Source organism: Nymphalis io, chromosome 2 (genome assembly GCF_905147045.1).
Source record: "Nymphalis io chromosome 2, ilAglIoxx1.1, whole genome shotgun sequence".
NCBI lineage: Eukaryota > Metazoa > Arthropoda > Insecta > Lepidoptera > Nymphalidae > Nymphalis > Nymphalis io.
The window spans coordinates 2,168,410-2,189,537 of NC_065889.1; the positions used below are offsets into that span (position 1 = coordinate 2,168,410).

General features: G+C 32.2%; 2 protein-coding genes across 4 annotated transcripts in view; one reads left to right on the forward strand and one right to left on the reverse strand.

The window, feature by feature from the left end:
* LOC126777380 (uncharacterized) overlaps positions 1-17,226 on the forward strand; it is a 143,630-nt gene extending 126,404 nt beyond the window's left edge. For all 3 annotated transcript variants that reach the window (XM_050500440.1, XM_050500427.1, XM_050500435.1), the window contains 2 exons: positions 14,756-14,866; positions 15,472-17,226. In XM_050500440.1, coding sequence (XP_050356397.1) covers positions 14,756-14,866; positions 15,472-16,549 — 1,189 coding nt within the window. In that variant the 3' untranslated portion in view covers positions 16,550-17,226. The remainder of the gene's footprint in view (positions 1-14,755; positions 14,867-15,471) is intronic.
* The window catches only part of LOC126777452 (uncharacterized), a 39,042-nt gene continuing 28,116 nt past the window's right edge, over positions 10,203-21,128 (reverse strand). The window contains exon 3 of the mRNA XM_050500470.1: positions 10,203-10,218. The gene's annotated coding sequence lies outside the window, so the exon portion shown is untranslated. The remainder of the gene's footprint in view (positions 10,219-21,128) is intronic.

Here is a 21,128-nt window from a genome sequence, read left to right on the forward strand (position 1 = left end):
GAATGAGTGTAATACGTTTTTTTTTATTTTTCTGAATTAATTTTGACTCGTGTGATATAAGATTTACATATGTATATTACAAGTTCATATTATGTTATAAAGTAACATAATAATAATAATGTCCTCCAGACCGATTTCGGCCACGGCGGCCAATCTCAAGGAGATTAGCCAACTACGCAGGAGATATTATAGTGCACAAGTGTGTGCGCAAACACAGGTGCACTCTCTATTCCGTACTCTCATAATCCGATAGGACGGCAATCCGACACGACCGGAAAGAGTTCAGGCGCAGGACCAACGGCTTTACGTGCTTACCGAGGCACGGGAGTGTTCACACTTCCAACTTCCAGACTCCGGGCTACTACTGAGAATTTTCTGACAGAAAAACCCAATAATTTTTTATTGGCCCGACCTGGGAATTGAACCCAGGACCTCCGGGTCTGCGGCTTTATATCAAGCCATTAGACCAACGAGGCAGTCAAAGTAACATAAATATAATATGTATAACGGTTGTCGAATTTTAGTGTAACGATAGTGAAATGTTTTTGACGCAAAAAAAAAAACAATTTTTTCACGTACTTTAATTATTTGTAGTGCTGCTATGAGTAATCGATCTCGGGCTCGATCAAAATTTCAAGGTTGAATTTTTTATGATACATTTGTCTGTAAATAACCCAGTGCTGGGCTTAGGCCCTTTCGAGGAGAAGGCTTGGAACTTATTTCACCACGCTTTTTCAGTTCGGGTTGGTGGATACACAAGTAGCAAAATTTTAGTGAAATTAGATTATTCATACCATCTGCACAAAACGGTTTCCGATATCCTTTAACATATAACCCAGCCAAATACATTTTTAAGTAGAAATATAAATCACAAACTATCATGTTCACCCAATTTACTGCAACCGCTCCAACCGAGTACCATCATGTTACATGAATAATCATGGGAATATGATTTACGCCTTTCCCGTAATTTTCTATTACGCGTATCAAGAAAACTATTTCCACTATAAAATATTCATGAGTGCAATATGTTATTAACCTTAACTTGAAGCGAGGCGAGGGGGCTTCCATCTGGTTCGCATCAAACATTTAATACTGTTGTATTATACGAGCCTTGCTGGAGAAATTACCTCGTGCTGAGCGTGGCTTTATATACTTGGCATTTGATTGAAGTCCTGTTTATTAGATTTTTATTTCTACAAAGCTACATAGAAAATAGTTATAAATAATTAACGTGAACTGTTGCAACACGCAATTTATTTTGATATTATTTCTTATTTAAAACAGAAAAAAGTAAAGTAACAAATATAAATGTCCCACTGCTAGTTAAAATACTCCGCTTCTTAAGGAGAAAGTTTGGAGAGTATTCCACCACAAAGGTCTGTTGTGTGTCGGTGGATTAATATGATCATCAAACAAATACAGGTTTACTTATTTAAACTTTATGAATTCGATCTAGAATGTTTACTCATTTCCCGCCAAGGAAATTTAATTGAAAAAAATAAAGGAATATTAATTAACTAATCACAACCAGTAATTAGAAAAGTTAAGAACATTTATAAAATAGCACATAATTTTCGCATTGAAACGAATTAAATAACGACTTGCTTTGTACGGAAGTTCTTGCGTTTAAATTGAATTAAATTCTACTTTCTTAGCTGATTTAAAGAAGGAAGTGTATATTAATCGTTTTATTTTTAATACGAAACTTCGGGGTATTGTTAATCGCCGCGAATAGAATCGAAGATTTTTTTACATATTAACCATTTCGTCCATCGCCGATGTACCGCCAATTTTGGGAACTATATATGTTATGTCCCTTGTCCCTGTACACTGACTCACTCACCATTCAAAACAGTACACATAGATACTACATATTGCTGTTGGGCGGTATAATATCTGATGATCGGGTGGTACCTATCCAGACGAGCTTGCATATATCCCTACCGCCAAGTGGTATATAAACCGGACTTTCTCGTTATATTTTCATCAAGTAAATTTGAATTTATCAAAACACATTGCACGTTTTTGGGACAAATAATTCTTTGTTTCATTTTTTTTTTTGCTTTAGAGGTATTTGGGTGTATGTACTACGCACTCATCAATTATTAGCTAAACAATGAATAATATGCATGGCTTAAATTAAGGCATAGGATAATCTGACATTAACGGTTTTCGCGGTCAATGATGGCGCAGATGACTCATCGCACCTACATACCCGCCCTCTTTTTTTGTGAAAAAGAGTACCTAAATTTCTCGCCCTTTTTATATACATTCCGAGCTTTATATTTAATCCTTTAAAATGACGGTTCAAAAGTACATGTGAGTGCCTTCTTGAATAAAGTATAACTTGATTTGATTTGATACGTGACCGCACTTAAATTAACTTTACTGAATCAATGATGTATAATATATTATATTATATGAAATAAAAAGGCAAACCGGCAGATGGGCCACCTTATGGTAAATGGTCGCCATAACATTGGGAACTAAGATGTAATGTCCCCCTGTGACGATATTATAAAAACTGTTATTTTGTAAATAAAGTTACATACCTTTTGATTAACTACACAACATCCTTGTGAGATTTGAATAAATATAACTAAACCACGGAAGGCTCTATCTTCATGCATAATTCACAGTGAAAGTGCTGTTTTTGACAAACAATATTCGACTTTATTTCTTTAAAGATAAAAGCTTCGTAGCTTCGATCTCGTTATCACTGTAGCGAAATGTCAATCAAAGTGACCTGCAACGGAAAGATACCTCAAATGTAATTGAAATATGGACTGGTATTGCTTGACTCATGTGTAAAGGTTCTTGTTTGTAAACCATATCGATATTTGTGTAACACTCCAAATATACTGGAAGTATGTAAACGAATTGAGGTTACATAGTCTATAGGCATATTCCTTATAAATCGCTACTTCATCCCTTTGACAATATGACCGCACTTAGTTGGCCTTCGTTGAGAATAAAAGTCAATACATCAGAGAGACCCAGCGTTGTGTGACTTTTGATTTATTACATATGACATGGTTCTATGAATGGTAATAATTGGTCTTGCAATTTGATTAAATTTAATTTCATTATTCGATACCAGTTGGTAGTTTCTGCCCGTGGCCTTGCCCGCATGTGTGTGTGGGGGGAGAAGGGGGTTTTGACGAATTTCTTTTTCTGTGACAACGTGTATTTAAAATTAAATAATGCTCGGTTTAATAGTACTACTAAATAAATAAATAAATAAACAAACAAAATCATTTTCGCATTTAATTCACCTAAAATCACTAATTAAATACATTTAAAAACCCTTTGAAAACATTTTTTTCAATCCTTAAATTTTTTTTAATTTCACAACAGATTATAAATTATAATCAAATATAGACCTTCTCCTCAAAAAAGGGAGAGGAGACCTTAGCCCAGCAGTGGGACATTTACAGGCTGTTACTTACTTACTTACTATAGACATTATTTGCCAATCCACGAACGTCGAAGTTAATAGCGATGATTTTCGAAAAAAATGAAATATAAAATGTTATTATTTTACACTTCTTTTCATGACTTCAAGAACTTTACTACAATGAGAAATAGTTAATAACTCGAAACCAAATGAAATATGTCACGAATTGTATGAATAATGTATCATGAACAGACGCGAAACTTTGAAATGTGTTTATTACGGACTTTGGAGAGCTTTTTTTAGTTTTAAAACTTTAGTTTTACTTAACTTACAAAGTTTTCAAAACAAAATATAATAAAGATTAGTAAGAAATGATTTTCTCCAATTTCAAATACCGATATGACAAAGTGGATACAACTTAGATTCCAAAGATCGTGGGTTTGAATTCGGTCAAGTGTCACTGGGTTTTTAATGTATTTCATTTACCGAATAAGCATTGATGGCCGTGATAGCCCAGTGGTTAGAACGCCTCAATGATTGAACCAAAGTTCGCGGGTTCGAACCCAAGCAAGCACCAGTGATTTTTCATGTGCTTAATTTGTGTTTATAATTTATTCAACTGAGCGGGATAGGGAATCATCGCATATTAACCTGTATTAGTCGAATTTAAATCTTCCACATATGTAACTCTCTTTTTAAAAGAAGACAAGACCTTAGCCCAGCGGTGGGACTGTTACTGGCTGTTACTAATTCACCTCATGTTCGGTGTGAAACATATCATGAGGAATGTCGAATGAAATTCTGACACATGTATATCCACAACACACGCACTGCAACAGCATTATGGATTAAGCACGAAGCCATCACCTTAAGAGGGGTCGGGGCCGTTGCCGAGCAGCGAGATATTTACATAGTGTACCTTACTGTTAAGATTTTGTGTAGGATTTTTGAATTGAATTTTACCAATTTAAGTTAATCTTCGCTGTGCAGGTCACTATCTGCCGTAACTTAGTACACTTTATTAGCGAAAGTGTGTTTCTTGTAAACATGTCTGGCGCAACGCCAGTTCTTAGTCATTGCGAGACAAAGTATATAGTGTTATGTACAGAATATATTATTCATGACTATCTCTTTCGACAAAAATGTTATCTTAGTTTTATAACATTATCGAACATTTTTAATTTCTTATAAAAGGTTATTCGAAATGAACTGTGCTATTATCGATGTGCACAAAAAATTATCAAACTTCTAAGCTATACCATAATAATCAAAGCTACACTGAATTCATTAAGTAAACACAAACAGTTTCTATTAATGAATTATTATTTTTATATTGTTGACTAGCAAGTTGATAAATGCTACGAATAATATTACCTGGTGGGTAGTGACGAATTACTTGTTGATCTAGTGACTAGCTCGTTGAGGAGAGCTCCGCCGAGCCACGAGCGGAGAACAGATCATCACGATCCCGCAGCCAATCACCAACCACAATCCGTGCTGAGGACGGTCATCGCAGTGGTTTTAGTGGGTAAGAATCCCACATAACCTGGTTCCACCCCTATGGGACCCGGGTACCTTTCTGAAGGTTTCCGCTGCGAGAAAAAAACAAAAATGTGACTAGCTCGTGGCTTCTGTGTTCAAATCCAGGCTTGGGTCAATAAGAAGCTATTAAATTCTCATGTAATTTTCAGTAGCAGTAACCCGTAGCAAAAAATCTCAATATGAATATGAAGGTTAGCGTGACATACTCTCGTACCTTCGAAAGCACGTAATGCACGTTCCTTCGCCTTAACTTTCTCTGATATCGTCGGATTGCCGTAATGAGACAGACGTAATATTCCCTCAGAGAGTATCTATGTTTGCTCATTTATGCACTAAAATAAGTCGGTTCATTTCGCTATGTTCCGTTGAGTAGGACCGCTGTAGCCGAAACATTACGGGAGGACATCATCATTGTATGATCATGATATATATATACTTTGCCGAATAATGTATCTAAGCAATAATTAAAACCATATATTTTTTTTATTTTAGACAATTTAGCGAACAAATGTTTAGACACGAAAAGCGACTTTGTTCTATAGTATTTAAAGATAACAATAGCAAAACGTGTAGCCGAACACATGTTATTTTTGTAAAACATAAAATGACGGATACCTTTGCACGTTTGTAAATAAAATATTTCAAAGTCGTGTAACGAAGGGTAAGAAAACGTTTGTGATTTATATCTTAAATCTCCACGATTGAAATGTCACCGAGCGCTGAGCTGGAATTCTCTTGATTTATATGGATAAGAGCTATCTTTATGCCTAGGTATTTTTTTGTTTAAAGTTCGCATGGAGGACGTTGGACAGCAGGACACGGCTATCTTTCTTTATAAACACTTATTGTCGATTTTTTTTTATTTATGAAAATGTAACGAATGTTTTACAAAAAATCTATAATGGCAGCCGTGATTATTTGTAAATATAATTAATTATCCCGTTTTTGTCACAATAACGAGTACAAATGCAAATATTTGAGGACATTTCGTGTTTTTTTATTGTTTCATATTTTTGATCAAACCTTGAAAATATTATGTTACAAACAATATTTTCTTTTCAAATTCGAACTGGTATTACCCATACAAATCAAATAAAAGATAAGCAATTTTGCTTTATACCCACTCTTAATACATTATTTATCAATTGCCATGAATTTTTCGACATCTTCAACAATCGTCATAATATTTCAGCCAATTTACACAAACCTTAACGAATATATATCCCTATAAAATCTATTAGGTTGTCTTTATAAGACGGACGCGGCGTGGATGCTGTTTTATAATATCTAAAAAATCTTATGATTTTCTTTCAAAGACTTACAGTTATCTCTGCCAATATCAATTTAAAATATTTCAAAGGCAATTTTTCTTTACCTTCGTTACTTATTATGATAAATTACTTATTTAGTACTTTTAACAGTTACATTTCACTAGCATATAAGAAAAATATATTCAATAATATCAATTGCTGGTAATAAGGTCCTCCGGGGCGATTTCGGCCAAGGCGGCCAATCTTAAAAGAGATTAGTCAACGGCTTTACACGTTTTCCGAGGCACGGGTGTGTACAAACTTCCCTCTTCCAGAGAATTTTCTGACAAAAAAACCCAATAACTTTTTATTGAACTGGGAATTGAACCAAGGACCTCCGGGTGCCATCTAGCTACTAGACCAACGAGGCAGTCAATTGCTGGTATAATAAATACAACACGGAACAAGTTAAAACATGTCGGCTTATCAATACAGCGAGTTACTGAACTACTAACTATTTGCTACTTACTTAGCGATTGCAGTTAACGACTTTTGCAACAAGTTAGTTATATGCTCTGTGATACTTCCGATAATGTTTTCAATACGATTATTCTATGCGAATTGTCTAATCTAACTTGCGAAACAACTAATCTTAAATACAAAAATACATTTTTAAGGCTCATAAACGCACATTTGAAGCGTCATGTTACAGTACTCGAGGTATCTTGAAATTTATTTTATGAGCGCATGTGTGCTGTTTGAGTTTGTTGGCTACATTCCTTTGGGATAATGGGATTTGAATAAGCAGATATTCATTTATTGGACCGACTTGGGTTTTATACCCATTACCCTGTAGTCTAATAGTTAGATTAAGATTATATGCTAACTACTAAGATATATAACCACAGGATAACTTTATATATAACAATTATTTTTCCGAAAAATATTTTACTTCCAGAACAGATTGCAACCTTTTAACGTTTTCAACTAACTTAAATTACAGAAATAATTCAATTACTCATTTCCTGTCCCGAGCTTCATTCTTTTTTTGTTTTACGGTATCTTGACACAATTTAATTTAAAACTTAAGAACGACAAAAAATCACCACCATAATAAAGCTTAATAAACTTACTAACTTTAATTTATATTGTTTATCTAAGCGCGGCGTAGATGCAAAAAAAAAGAAAAACCCAATGGGTCCGACCATTGAACGGATATTCCATAAATATATTTTTAAAAAAAACATAAAAATCGTTAAAGGATTTAATTTAGGGGGAAATAATTACGATTGCAAACACTATTTATATTATAGAGATAAAACAAACAATTCGTTTTTTAATTGATAAATACTTAGCAATTTTTAGCGATAATTTGTATAATATTAAGTAAAAAAAAATCGTTACATTACTTACGGCATCTGTTTTACGGAAATTATTCTGGTACCACCTGCTGCGCCTGCGCCGCTTCCCGTTCAACCGTGACGCTCCCTTTTTGAATACTTTCACCAACAAAACGTTTTTTTGTTATTTTTTAATATCTATTTGTATATGCAATATATATTGTCTTTATTATTCATCTTGTTTCCATGCTCATTAAAGATAAAATTCAGACACATGTGAAGTATATCCATTAATCCGCAGTGGACTGACCAGTGCCAGGGCTGCATCTAGCGATTATGTCTCGTGGCTAGATATAAGGTCGCAGATCCCGAGGTCCTAGTTGTATCTGGGGTTTGAACCCATCCCAAGTCGGGCCGATAAAAATTTATTGGGAGTGAGGGAATAGACAGTACATCTGTGCTTGTGACGTGCTGTGGAAATACTCGGAAATCTCCTTAATTTTAGAGGGAACATTTGTCCAAATGTAAGAGATTTGCGCAGCTTATGTTATCACACGAGGTATAATTATACATACAAAATATTTTTGTAATATTATTAAAATATAAACTTACTTCGATATCGGTGTTGATTTTCCGTTTACATTATAAGTGTTATTTTTACGTTAATATATATTATACTTAAAAATCATATATTCACTTTTTGAAAATACATAATTGTTATATATTTGTGTTAATAAGCAGTTTGCTAAAAAGCCCGCATTAAAGTTTTCAAAGGCTGTTTTATCGCATTCAAAGTTATGTTTAACTCCTCTAACTAAGAACTTCTTTAACTTTTTAACTGTGTTATTGTATAATATTTGGAATCACTTTAAATCAAGTATCACTTCAAGTTTAAGTAAATATTGACATGCTTTTCTCGCATGAAACAATATTTGCTTTAATGATATATTTTTTTTAAATAAAACCTATTGAACGACATAAACTTCTATGATTAAGTAACAAGCAAACAAACACATCAATGGATGCGACTAGCACAGGACCGGAAGAACTGGCGCGCCTGTGAGGAGGCCTATGTCCAGCAGTGGATTAATGTGGGCTGAATATGATGATGAAACAAACACACGCGATGTATATCATCCCATTTTAATTCTTTCGAAATAAGCCGGATTTGATTTTGTATGTCATTTTGACATCGTTAAAAATGTTTGGTATAAATGAATTAAGGACCATGGGGACGATTCTGTTAGTAAGGTGTATACTTAAAAAACTACATTTGTAATAAATAACATGATCAACACATAATTTCTCTAATATTATTGTAGTTTGAAATAATGTTTTTTTTTAATAACAAAACAATTAAAATGTATGCTTGACATATGATTTGTGATGTCAAATATCAATAAATATTCATAAAATGTTTTTAAACGTCATAATTAAAAAGAAACTTTTTTAAACAAGCGTACCAAATACCTCGTCTCGCTCTAAATGCTGGTGACAGAGAGAGACTGAAAGATAAGTGAAACATTGAAGTTTTAATATTGTAAGTGGTAATAGGCAACCAAAGGTAGTGTTACTCGGGAAGTGTCAAGTTCTTTACATAGTTTTTGTTTAGAATGTTGGATATTTGACATGTACTTGTTGTTATTTTTTTATCCTCCTATCCTATAATATGATAAAGGTTTAATAAAATATTGTTTGATGGGGTCGTTGTTAGCTGTTTTCGGTGACATTTCGTTATTCGATTGGTAAGTTTATTCATAATATTATACATCGGTAGGGCTTTATGCTATCCTATCTAAGTCCCACCGCGTCACCAGCTATTCTACCGAATAGGTGAGTGGACGAGTGTAATGATAGGCTCTGGAGACATTATATATTGAAGACGCGATAATGCAAGTGAAGGTTTGTTTGAGGTTCTGAGTTAATAATAATATCACTATTTTTTCACAATAGTTTTATTTTTAATAGAGTACATAATATAATATATAACGTTATATATAATATATATATATATATATATATAACGTTAGTTTACATTTAGTTTAGCGCTTAATAGCCAGCTATAACATAAATCAAAATGATTTACGAACCTCACTACACTGCACAGTACGCAATAAATCAATAATAGTTCATATAAAACGTATATTAGAATACTAAAAAGCGATGAATCAAGCAAACTGATCGCTGCATATTGTATACCGGATGTAATTTAGGCTTTAAATCAATAAAAATTAACATTAATTTCGGTCATTAGGTCGTTCCAATAGCTCTATCAAATCAGATTTTTTTTTATAGAATAGGAAAGTGGACGAGCATATGGGCCACCTGATGGTAAGTGGTCACCAAACGCCCTTAGACATTGGCATTGTAAGAAACGTCAACCATCGCTTACATAGCCAATGCGCCACCAACCTTGGGAGCTAAGATTTTATGTCCCTTGTGCCTGTAATTATGTGGGGAAACACGCCTCCACATTTTGCCCATCCCTATCGTGGCAATACGTCGCTCGATTCACGTCTCTTTTCCTTCTTTTTCCAAATGGTAGCGCAAGTAAGAAATAACGGCTGTTCAACAGTGCACACCCTCACCATACCTACGCTGTTTGAGGTCGAGTTCTCTGACATCCGTGGACTTCACGCTAACCTCAACGCTATCCACCACCATCTCGAGACAGCACGGCACTATTCTATAAAAAAAAAAGTATGTCTTGATATTTATTCGACGAGCGAGGGTCAAATCTAACTTTAATTCAGTCTCCTTTATACTTCAACGTTTTCAAACATGAAGTTGAAAACTAATAATACTACTTTTGTCCTTTAATGTTGAAAACTTATTTCTAATATGGACTCCGTTTGATACTCGAAGCTCCTGTATTAAAGACCTTAAGAGATATTTTTCTCTTTGCACTATAATATTTCTAGTTCGTTTACGGATTGGCTTTGAGTGCATTTTGTTTTAGGATTATTTATAAAAGAAAATAGTCTATTTCAGAAGCAGTCTCTACCTAATTTATCATATGTACTATAAAGCGAAGATTTTATGTTTTTTCCTGTTCCATATAAAACTACTAATCTGACTTATATGGATTTTTTATATCATTTTAGTTTATAGTTTCTGGTCAAACATACATATAATATGTTCATATGTTAAATATTTTTTAACATATAGCTTAATATATGTAGTCGGGAGAAAATTGTCCTTGGTCAGGCGATTGGTCAGACGATTTTGAAGCGGACGCTACCAAAAATATAAGATACAAAAAAATTACAAACAAATCTTTGTATAGGTCTTGAAATGTCTGCAGAAAATTCAACGACATTATATATCTATCGCTTATAAATCACAGTAAAGATGTTTATATTAAAAAAGGGGAAAAAGTACATAAATTTCAGCTATGCTTCTCCAGTTTGGAACCCGCATTCTTGGGTTATGATTCAACCAAGTTAAGTCCAGCCACTGATCCATTTCTGCTTATAATCATAAATACTATTCATCATATCATTATCTCTCTATTGTATTTTTTTTTCGTTCGTTAATTAATTGAACCTTATATTAATCTACGTAATTACAGCTGATGTTATACTGAAAATGCTTAAAATTGTCATGTTCGATGTATAAGATGACCTAAGTTTTTAGGTACGTCGAAATGTATAATTTCGTCAGTGTCACGTGGTTCGTTTTAGACGCGAAGATTAATCGCCGAGGTCGAGATTAAAACATCTATTGAATTTTGAAGTTATACGACCGTCTTCGTGATTAATTGATTGAAAATAAAAACGAACATTAAAGTACACATTATTTTAAAAGAAAGAAAAATATTGTACCATATTACAAGGCTATGGTTATAGCCTGTTACAATGACATGATAAATAAAAACTTGGACATTAAAATGATATGACATTGTCGGTCGAAATATAAATTCTAAAATAATATCTATTGTATTCATTATTTATTCCTGAAAATGCCATGATATGAAAAAAAAAATTAAAAATTGTCATTCAAATTGTTTTGTTTTCGAGTAATCGGTACATATAAAAATAAAGTATACATACACATATAAACATATAAACTCGTCCGTTTCTGAAGTAGATTATAACAATAATCATAAAGTGTACAATCTTAGAAATAAAATAAGAAACAAAAAATGGTCTACCGATTAATTGGTAACTCCATATCTAGAATTTAAATAAGGCAGCTCAGTTAGCATTACTTCATGCTTCGCTTACCCCAAAGGATAAACAATTCCATTTAAAAGGCTTTCGAGATAAAAATGTTTCCGGCGTTAGGCTGGTTAAATAAAAAAAATTCTGAAGTTTTTTATGATACCGACATAAAAGATAGGATTACTAAATGTTTATATTTGGTTTTAATTAACTATTCCATATATATATTTATTTGTATACGGAATTGCAATTCAACAGAGAAATGTTAACATTACGTATGCTCGTGTAATTATATCGACGCGGTTTTTACAGTAACTATTATTATTTAATCTGTTTTAATGACGTCAAATAAAACGGGAATTGCTAATATTCTTTAAAGAAAAAATTATATTATTTCATGTAATTTTTCAAATATTTTCTCTGTCTACAATAATTTTCCATGCGGAAAACGATAGAGCAAGTTACATGGGTTCCGACATGGAAATATCTGATATCCCATGTCCGCGATATATTATTGTAATACTTTTTATCTCATTGAAAAAAAGGAAGGGGTAAAAGGCTATTATATATAAATACTAGTTCATAATTAGGTATAGAAAATAGACAAAATTGAATTGAAAATTACAGTTTTCTTTTTCCTGATGGAAGCTGATGGAAAGTCACCTATGGTTGCAGCTATTCACATTTCAAAAAATACAAACAATTCCTTGTATAAATTAATTCTGTTGTTGGTTCTAATAAAAGAAAAGATTTTCAATATTACTTTCATGATTCGATAAAGGACTTTCATTGCAGAAATAAAGCTCAAAACGTAAATGATTATTGCCCAAGGTTATCAAATATAAATTCAAGCGTAGAATATGTGCAGACAAAATCACATTCTATTATTTTTTTTAATTAAATTGCTTGCATTAAATATCGTAAAATATTTGAATAACAAAATATCTCGCGAGCTTCGTTAAACACAAACAGCATTTCATATACTTTATAGATTAAATAACGTGACAGAAATAACGTTATGAAAATAACGTTGGAAGTTTATAAACACTTAACGTTATTTATTTAACAAGGAAACGGAGTTTTCTGCTGGAATTCAAGACGTTAAATATTTTCAATTATAACCAAGTTGAAGTCACGAATCGCTTTGGATTTTCACTTCGCCTTATAAATGGGTACTTAATCACTTACGATGTATATTTAGAGGTTTAAGTCGCGATATATTTTAAAAGAGATCGTTAGCGCGACTTCTGAAGTGAGCTCATTAAAATGTTTTCGTCAAGAAAGCAACTAACTTTTTAAAATGATAATAAAAAATGTATTCATCTATAAGACATCTGGGGACTATTTCCTACAATTTGTTGTAATTAGAGCACCGAGATGGCTCAGTGGTTAGAACTATCAAGCCCAGGCGAGCATCATTGAATTTTCATTTGCTTAATTTGTGTTTATAATTCATCTCGCGCTCAGCGGTCTAATTTCATTGAAACTCTGCAACATGTGTATCCACTTACCCAAATGCTGGTTGAATGAGCTCCAAAACTTCTCAAGAGAAGCCCTTTGTATGGCAGTGGAACGATTAAAGAATGTTACTTTATTAATAAACACGTCTCAACTTAATACCTAATTTTTTTATTTTGTAGATAATCGTTATCTTATAATTTATATATTATGCCAAAGGCGACCTTATTTTTTAAATATATGTATATATATCTATAAATTGTTCTAAAATTATATAACTTGCCTACCCGTGTTTCTCAGCTTTTATTTCATAAAATATAACTTTGAATTATTCAGGCAAGATCGTATATTTTGTACAAAGTATTTATCTCGGACAAAGGAAAAGTTACGTAGAAAATGTAGCCGTGTCTATTGTTGCGAATTATCGAGGATTATATCTTGGGTTTCTTTTTATATTGAAATATAGTTTATCGTTCACTAGGTACACGTTGTCGAAACTAGCTTCCTGCTCCCGACTTCCAATGTAAATGAGTTTTTTATTTCATTCTCGCGCTTTATGACCTATCCTAGCTATATAAATAAGTTATAACTTTAAAAAATCTTAGATATGTTAACTGAAATATTATAATAGAAGTTATAGAAAACCGCTTCAAAAAATATATGGCGGACGGGCAAATGGGCCACCAGACAGTAAATGATCACTACCGCACATAGACATTGGCATTGTGCATATTGATCATCCCTTACATCGCATTGAAAAAATTTAAACATGTATCTGAATACATCATACGTCTTGTATATATAAACTTGCCTTTACATACTTTTTGCTTTAATTAAAATTGTTTTTATACTAGAATCGCTTTTCACTATTTGTGTAAAGGGACACTTTTTTTTAAATTGCGTTCTGCTTACACCCGCATCGCATAATAACTAAGCAGAATAAACTAATTATCACCCTTAATGAACCTTTGCTTGCCATATTATACGCTTTGAAAATTAATTAGCTTTGAAATTAACCTATAAAGCATTTAATCTAATGCTATAACAACCAATTAGCTCTGGATTTGTATTAGAAATAATTAACAATATGCATTATTAGTATTGTATGATTTTCATTTAGAATTTTTAAGAGGATATTTAATTGTAAACCTTATATAAATGATTTTAAGGCCGTTTTTAATTGTATTATTGTTCACGCGTTGCTTAACCAAGCTGGCTCTATGGTCAGGATAAACATAGGCCAGCATTAGTGATTTTTCAGGAGCTTAATTTGTGTTTATAATATATATAATACTTAGTGATGAATGAAAGAATCGTGAGGAAACCTGCATATAGCGGATAAGAATCTGCCACGTGTGTTCTAACAAACGGATCAGCATGGTGTATTAAGATCCGACCTTCTCCACAAAAACCTGTAAATATTTTACTACAGGGCAAAGATCCTAGCCCGTATCCATTACAAGCTTGTAATATATTTTGGATAGACGTGACGAAATTATATCCGACCTATCTCGGTTACTTCTGTGTTACGTCTGTGTAACCGCTGTTAATAATAAGTTCAATTTCTATATTCATATTATTATACTTTTGTATTGTCCACAGTCGGAGCGAATCGGCTCTGAATAGCCCGACTGAGCCGGATGTATCATTGGCAGCCTCACTCACAGACCCTCTGGAGGCACACACCCTAGATGAGGCTAGGAGAACTATCAGGTATGCACTTAATAAAATGATGATAGTAATAAAAATATAATTTAAACATAATATAAATTATATAAAAATATTGCTTTTTTTAAAAACTGATCTAAATTTAAGAAATATTCATAATGGTTGTTTTGCACTATTATTGAAATGTCTACATTTATCAATGAATAAATTTAAAAGTAATTTTACATAAATATTAAATATTAAAAATTTTGTACAACTTTTTCAAATTTTATACATATGAAAAAATAGGTTATAAAAATTATATTATATAGGATTATTATATGTATATTAATAGATATAGAAAAACAGTAACTACTGAGTTGTCGGCTTTGCCGGCAACATGACGATTTTAATTAAGTGCTCGTAGGATTTGCATGCATTTGATTAGGCATGCTGATTGTCCATTTAAATTGATTGCTTCTTAAAATAAAGTATATTTTTGATTTCATCATTTGAACATGTTCATAGATTCTAAACTGAAACTGATACAAGATTTTATGTTGATTACATAAGTTTTCCTAACAAGGGACTTACTTGCTGACGCATGTGACTGTGTTTATTAGTATGCTGTATTTTATTAATCAAAATAGGCTATTTTCATTAATTTCCAGAGATCTCCGAATGAAGTATCGAGCTCAAGCGCATCAACTCTTAACATGGCGGCGAGCTCATCGGACACAAGAAGAACTAGTCACACGTCTCCAACGAGAGAAGGCTGAACAACTCAAATCCCTTTCCAGCCAACTCCTCTTATTCGAATCGCGATTGGTTCGCAAACAGAAGGAGATCACCAACATGCTAGCCCTCCGTGAAACGATTATAATGAAACAGCAAAAAGTAATCGAAACACTTCAAACTAAACTACTTGATAATGGCATTGATACGTCACAAACTATTCCAGATTTTAGAGACATGTTGCAAGACAGTCACATAACTGGTGACTTCGATTCGCTGAACGATTCAGATTCCGCTGTCATCATGGAAGACATAGACTCTGATTGTAGCAATCTACCACATGTGCCAAGGTTTAGATCGGCCAACCCAGACAGCGTAACGATAGTTCGATCTATTTCAGACGCGATAGATCCAAATCTAAAATACAGCGTTGTGAGGCGATCAAATGGATTCCTGCGGCGACCGGAAATATTAGAGACTGTATACAGCGTCGAAGAAGAAGCTGATGGAGATTCTACCAAAGGCTTGAGTGCACAAAATAGCACCGAGAAGGAATTGAAAGATGCAAATAAAACAGACGAACAAAAGTATAAAGAAACTAGTCTTCTCGCACAGAGACGAGACAATTTCCGTATGAGGAGCGTAGTTTTAACTGCCGAAGTTAAAAGCATAGACAATGATAAAGAAACAAAATCTAAGTCGAATAACGAGGTCTGGTCATACAGCTACGTGCCAAAAAGGATGATGCCGCCAAATGATTCCGACGAAGAAGTCACTTCAAATCCAGAAAGTGATGAGGGGGAGACAGAACAGAAGACTAATCAGGTAGTGACATACAACAGAGTGATGTCAAACCATAGGAACGTGACGAAACCGAAAGACGTTAAGTACAAAAGGATAAACAAGGCTAAATCGAAGAGCTTAGAGGAATTGCGAGGGAGATTAAAGAATTGGGTCGATAAGGGAAATAAATTATCGGATATGCCGCTGGAGCATGCGCAGAGTTATGCATGAATCATTTTGCCAAGTTCCTTTGTAACTTCATGTGGATTATCGAAGCGATGGCTTTTCAGTCACTACTGCGAGCTATAAATCAGGATAAAGGATCCCGTAGTGACAATTTTATTCCGTTTAATATAAGCAAACGCATTTACAATAAAAAAATATAGTAGCAATTTCGTCATTTTCATTGAAACGCGTCGAGTGAGATTGATAAATATATGCCAAATTTTTAGGGTTATATTATGGATGTTGCTTTTTTGGCGTCTAGAAAAAAAAATATTTTTAAACTTAAAAGTATTAGTAGAAGTAGTTAAAACAATTTACGCTGTAGTAGATAGCATTATTAATAAAATCAACGTTTCGCTCATATCATATTTTATTCGACAATATTTTATAATACTGAAGATAGATGATACTTTGAAGAGAAATGTAAGTATTACTTTTAACCATCGTTACAATATTGCTGTTTTAAATGTAATTAATAAAAATTCAAAGCAAACTATTAGTTAAATATATAAGTATCAAAAAAAAAAATTATATAACTGGTACTGCTCTTAAATGTCTTAATAAAATTGACGCACTATTCTTGATACTATCTCCTTGGTCTGTTGTAAAATAAATTTATACGAATTAATGTGTTGTGCAAATTTTAAAGTTTTATAATCACACGCAAGTATAATATATAGCTGTATTGAAGTTTAGAAATTATTTTTCGTTGCTTTTTTGATAAATTGAGAAAGCTTTAAAATCAAAAAGAGATGTGTATACTATTTATATAATGTTAAAATTTCATCTAAAATAAACTGTATACAAATAAGAATAATATTTTTTTTGGTTGTTTATATAAATATTATCGTACGCGAAAAAAATAGATAGTGATTATTCAATATAGATTATCTAAATTAATTTTGTAAATTAAGAGTACAATTAAACTTAATCGCATTGTTGATATGTTAAAATTAAAATTATATTTTTAACAACAAAATTTATAAAGCTATCATGAATAGAGTGAACGTCAAATGGAAGTTATTTGACTTTCTGCAAAACATAAAAAAAAAAAAAAAATACAATTGTCTAAAAGGAAATATTTGTATAACTCACGCACGAATGACCTCTTTAAACGCACGCTTTGTTTATTCACGTCGATTTCATCCTGTGATTTATAATTGCATAATTTTTTTAATTGTTCGCTGTAAAAACTTAGATTAAGTCTAGATCGTAAGTTCGTGGAGAAATATTAATAATTAATACATGTTTATCGTACTACACGTCTGTGCCAATTCTTAGATGTATTATATAATACATATATATTACATTTAAACATACAACTAAGTACATAAATTGTCATTAAATATTAAAAAAAATGTTCATTTTCTATGTTATATAGAAACGAATTTTTTGTCAAACATATTTTCTTTCGTAATAAATAGTTGGCTAAATTTTTTTCGTAAAAAAAAAATATTTTCCAGCTTTTTCTAGATAGAAATTTGTCATAAATTCAGATATTAGAAATTAATCCATGATGTTTCAAGTTTACATAAATTTCGATGTTTTTTAATATGTATAATATTTCCATTGGAACTTATTTCCTTGTATTATTAACTTTGTTCCTCGTATTATATATACTTCAATGTGAATTGTAAATAACATATCAGAGTACTGTAATGATACGAAACGCTTGAATTATTTTAACACACAAAACGGTACCTATGTATGTTTAATTCCGATTGTATTTTAAAATGCTAAATAAAAATTTTAATGCATTAATTAGTTCTTTTATTTCTTATATAATTACAATTATTGAAATACCACAGATATAAATACTCCCTTTGCAAGTCTCTTCGGCACATTTAAGGAGCACTTCATTTCTAATAAAGTTGTCAGTTTTTGTGATATAAAAAAGATGTAGTATAAGCGAGGTAAAACGAAAAGAATCTAATTGGTTTGATCGTATGCCGTATGAAGCGGTTGAACATCTTTAGGTACCATTGACCTAACTGCTACACTAAACTAACTCAAGCTCCATTTTCACCAAATTAGCATCTACACATATTTACATACACTTAAAATTTATATTTTTGGTAATATATTATAACATATTAATTCATATATTATTATATATTGTATATATATAACAGAGGAACGCATAACATGTCTATAATTGGTAGTATTAATAAATAAATTAAAAAAAACTATTAATTTGAAAGCAGGAATGTTGACCTGTTAATGGGCCACCTGATGATTTATTTCCTTCGCCCATAAACATAGAACTAAATGTGTAATGTAGTTTTAACTGGCATGTATCGTGAAAACCGAATATTTTACAGTACATTCAACGATGACATCAGAAGTTAGCGAGTGGTGTAAAACCAACTCACCAGCAAAATCATTCCCAATAGGATAGCGCCAGGCCGTAAAAGCGCTCTCGCTTTTAAAAACGTAAAAATGTCAAATCTTTTCTCTTGCAGAGTTAAAAGCCTATCTAAGTTAATGGAATAAATGAATATGGTTATGAAGGCAAGTCGTTAGCAGAATTGATAATGTTGTATTTGAAATAGTTTTCAGTAAATAAGAAAATTAATAAATGCGCGGACGCAAAAATCAGGTCCGAGAACAAATGAATGTAACTAAATTAAAAATTAATAGCGCTGTATGAGAATAATTGGTAAAAAAATGCCTTATAACACAAATCTGTTTCTCCCCTAAATGTCGTGTAAAGCTTTGAAACCGATCCGTCATTAACGTGCCGTACTTCAGTGTGTCTAGTGTGAGTTTTTTTTACTCATTCAATAGCGTTGACGTTAATTGCGATTTGTATGTAATGAAAACAACGCCATCTAGTGACGTGAAGGTGACAAAGTAGTATTCTTAGGGTTCTTTTAATGAATAGATTTTTTTTAGCTTAAATGACAGAGAATTTCCTTGTTTAATTAATTCGTGTTTATAATTAAAATCGTGTTCTCAACGTCTCTGGGCGATGGTGAACACTTACCCATTTACCCGTACACCTATCTATGGGAAACAAAAAACTTTTAGCCCAATTGTAGAACTACGATGAAAGAAATAATAATGAAATAATTTTACGCTTCTGAAATTTATCTAAACAATTATAACATATGCCATCATAAAATAAAGTACTTTTGGATATATAAAACTGCATGGATTTAAATACTACTGTCAGCCTGACAAGATTACGTCCGTAAATTTCCGGAATCAGACAAAATTTTACCAACAGAAAATTAACACATAACAATAAATTTATGACACATACGCAGAAAAAAAAATCCAACGACTGATATATAGAAGACCAATCCTAGTCTGAATGTGATGAAATATCCCGTAACAATTGAAGACATAAAGAAGATCATGAAACAAAAAAAGATTTTATGTAATTTAAAATTGACTATTCATGAACTTTATGGGCTAGTGATCCAGTACGTTTATAGCCTTTAAAGTTTTAAAACGTGACAGTCAATGTTACCATTATGTGTATAGTGACTTAAAATGTACATTAATATAACAACAAATTCAAACTGGTGGTAGAGCTTTGTGCAAGCTCGTCTGGGTAGGTACCACCCACTCATCAGATATTCTACCGCAAAACAGCAGTACTTGTTATTGTTGTGTTCCGGTTTGAAGGATGAGTGAGCCAGTGTAATTACAGGCACAAGGGACATAAAATCTTAGTTCCCAAGGTTGGTGGCGCATTGGCTATGTAAGCGATGGTTGACATTTCTTACAATGCCAATGTCTAAGGGCGTTTGGTGACCACTTACCATCAAGTGGCCCATATGCTCGTCCGCCTTTCTATTCTATAAAAAAAAAAATTAATCGACAAAGCTATTTATAAAATAATGATTATATTGACTTCTAAATTATCGAAATGCGTATTGCTTTATAGAAAAAGGAATATTATTGTAAAAAACACTGCCAACATAAAATTTAACAATCTCTTTGGGTTATACGAAAACCAATTTCATTTATTGTATACTACTATAGAAAATTCCATTATAGCACACGTCGTAAAGAAATCTATTAACTGTGGCAACGTGTCAGAATTTATTATTAATGTAGCATTTTACAACATCTTAAAGTTTTAATATCAATAATACGTCAGGCGCTCGTTCGGTATGAGTAACGGTATACTTGCTATAGAAAATAATCTTCGTGATATATAATAAATTAAATAAAACGAATGTCTAATTTAATACAGATAATATAAATAACAATAATTTTGAAACAACTTAAAAAGAATTAGTAATATGTTTGGGTTTGCTATTAATTTTTTTGAGGCACTTAATACGGAACGTTCGAAATTCAAATACGAAAAAATCTTAATTTTTTTAAATATCTAGATATAATGATTAAGACTTCTTTTTGGATGTTTTGTTTATTTCTAATGCATTGCCCCAAAGTATAATACGTTATCGAATATTGGATGCAACGTATTTATTAAATAACTCTGTCATGGACTTTTGTTTCTCGTATTTTATTACCGCGCGGTTACTATCGTATTTGTTATCTGTCAGTCATGAGATATCGATGATTTGTAAATGATTTTTGTCGCATAATTAGCAAAATTGTTCCTTTC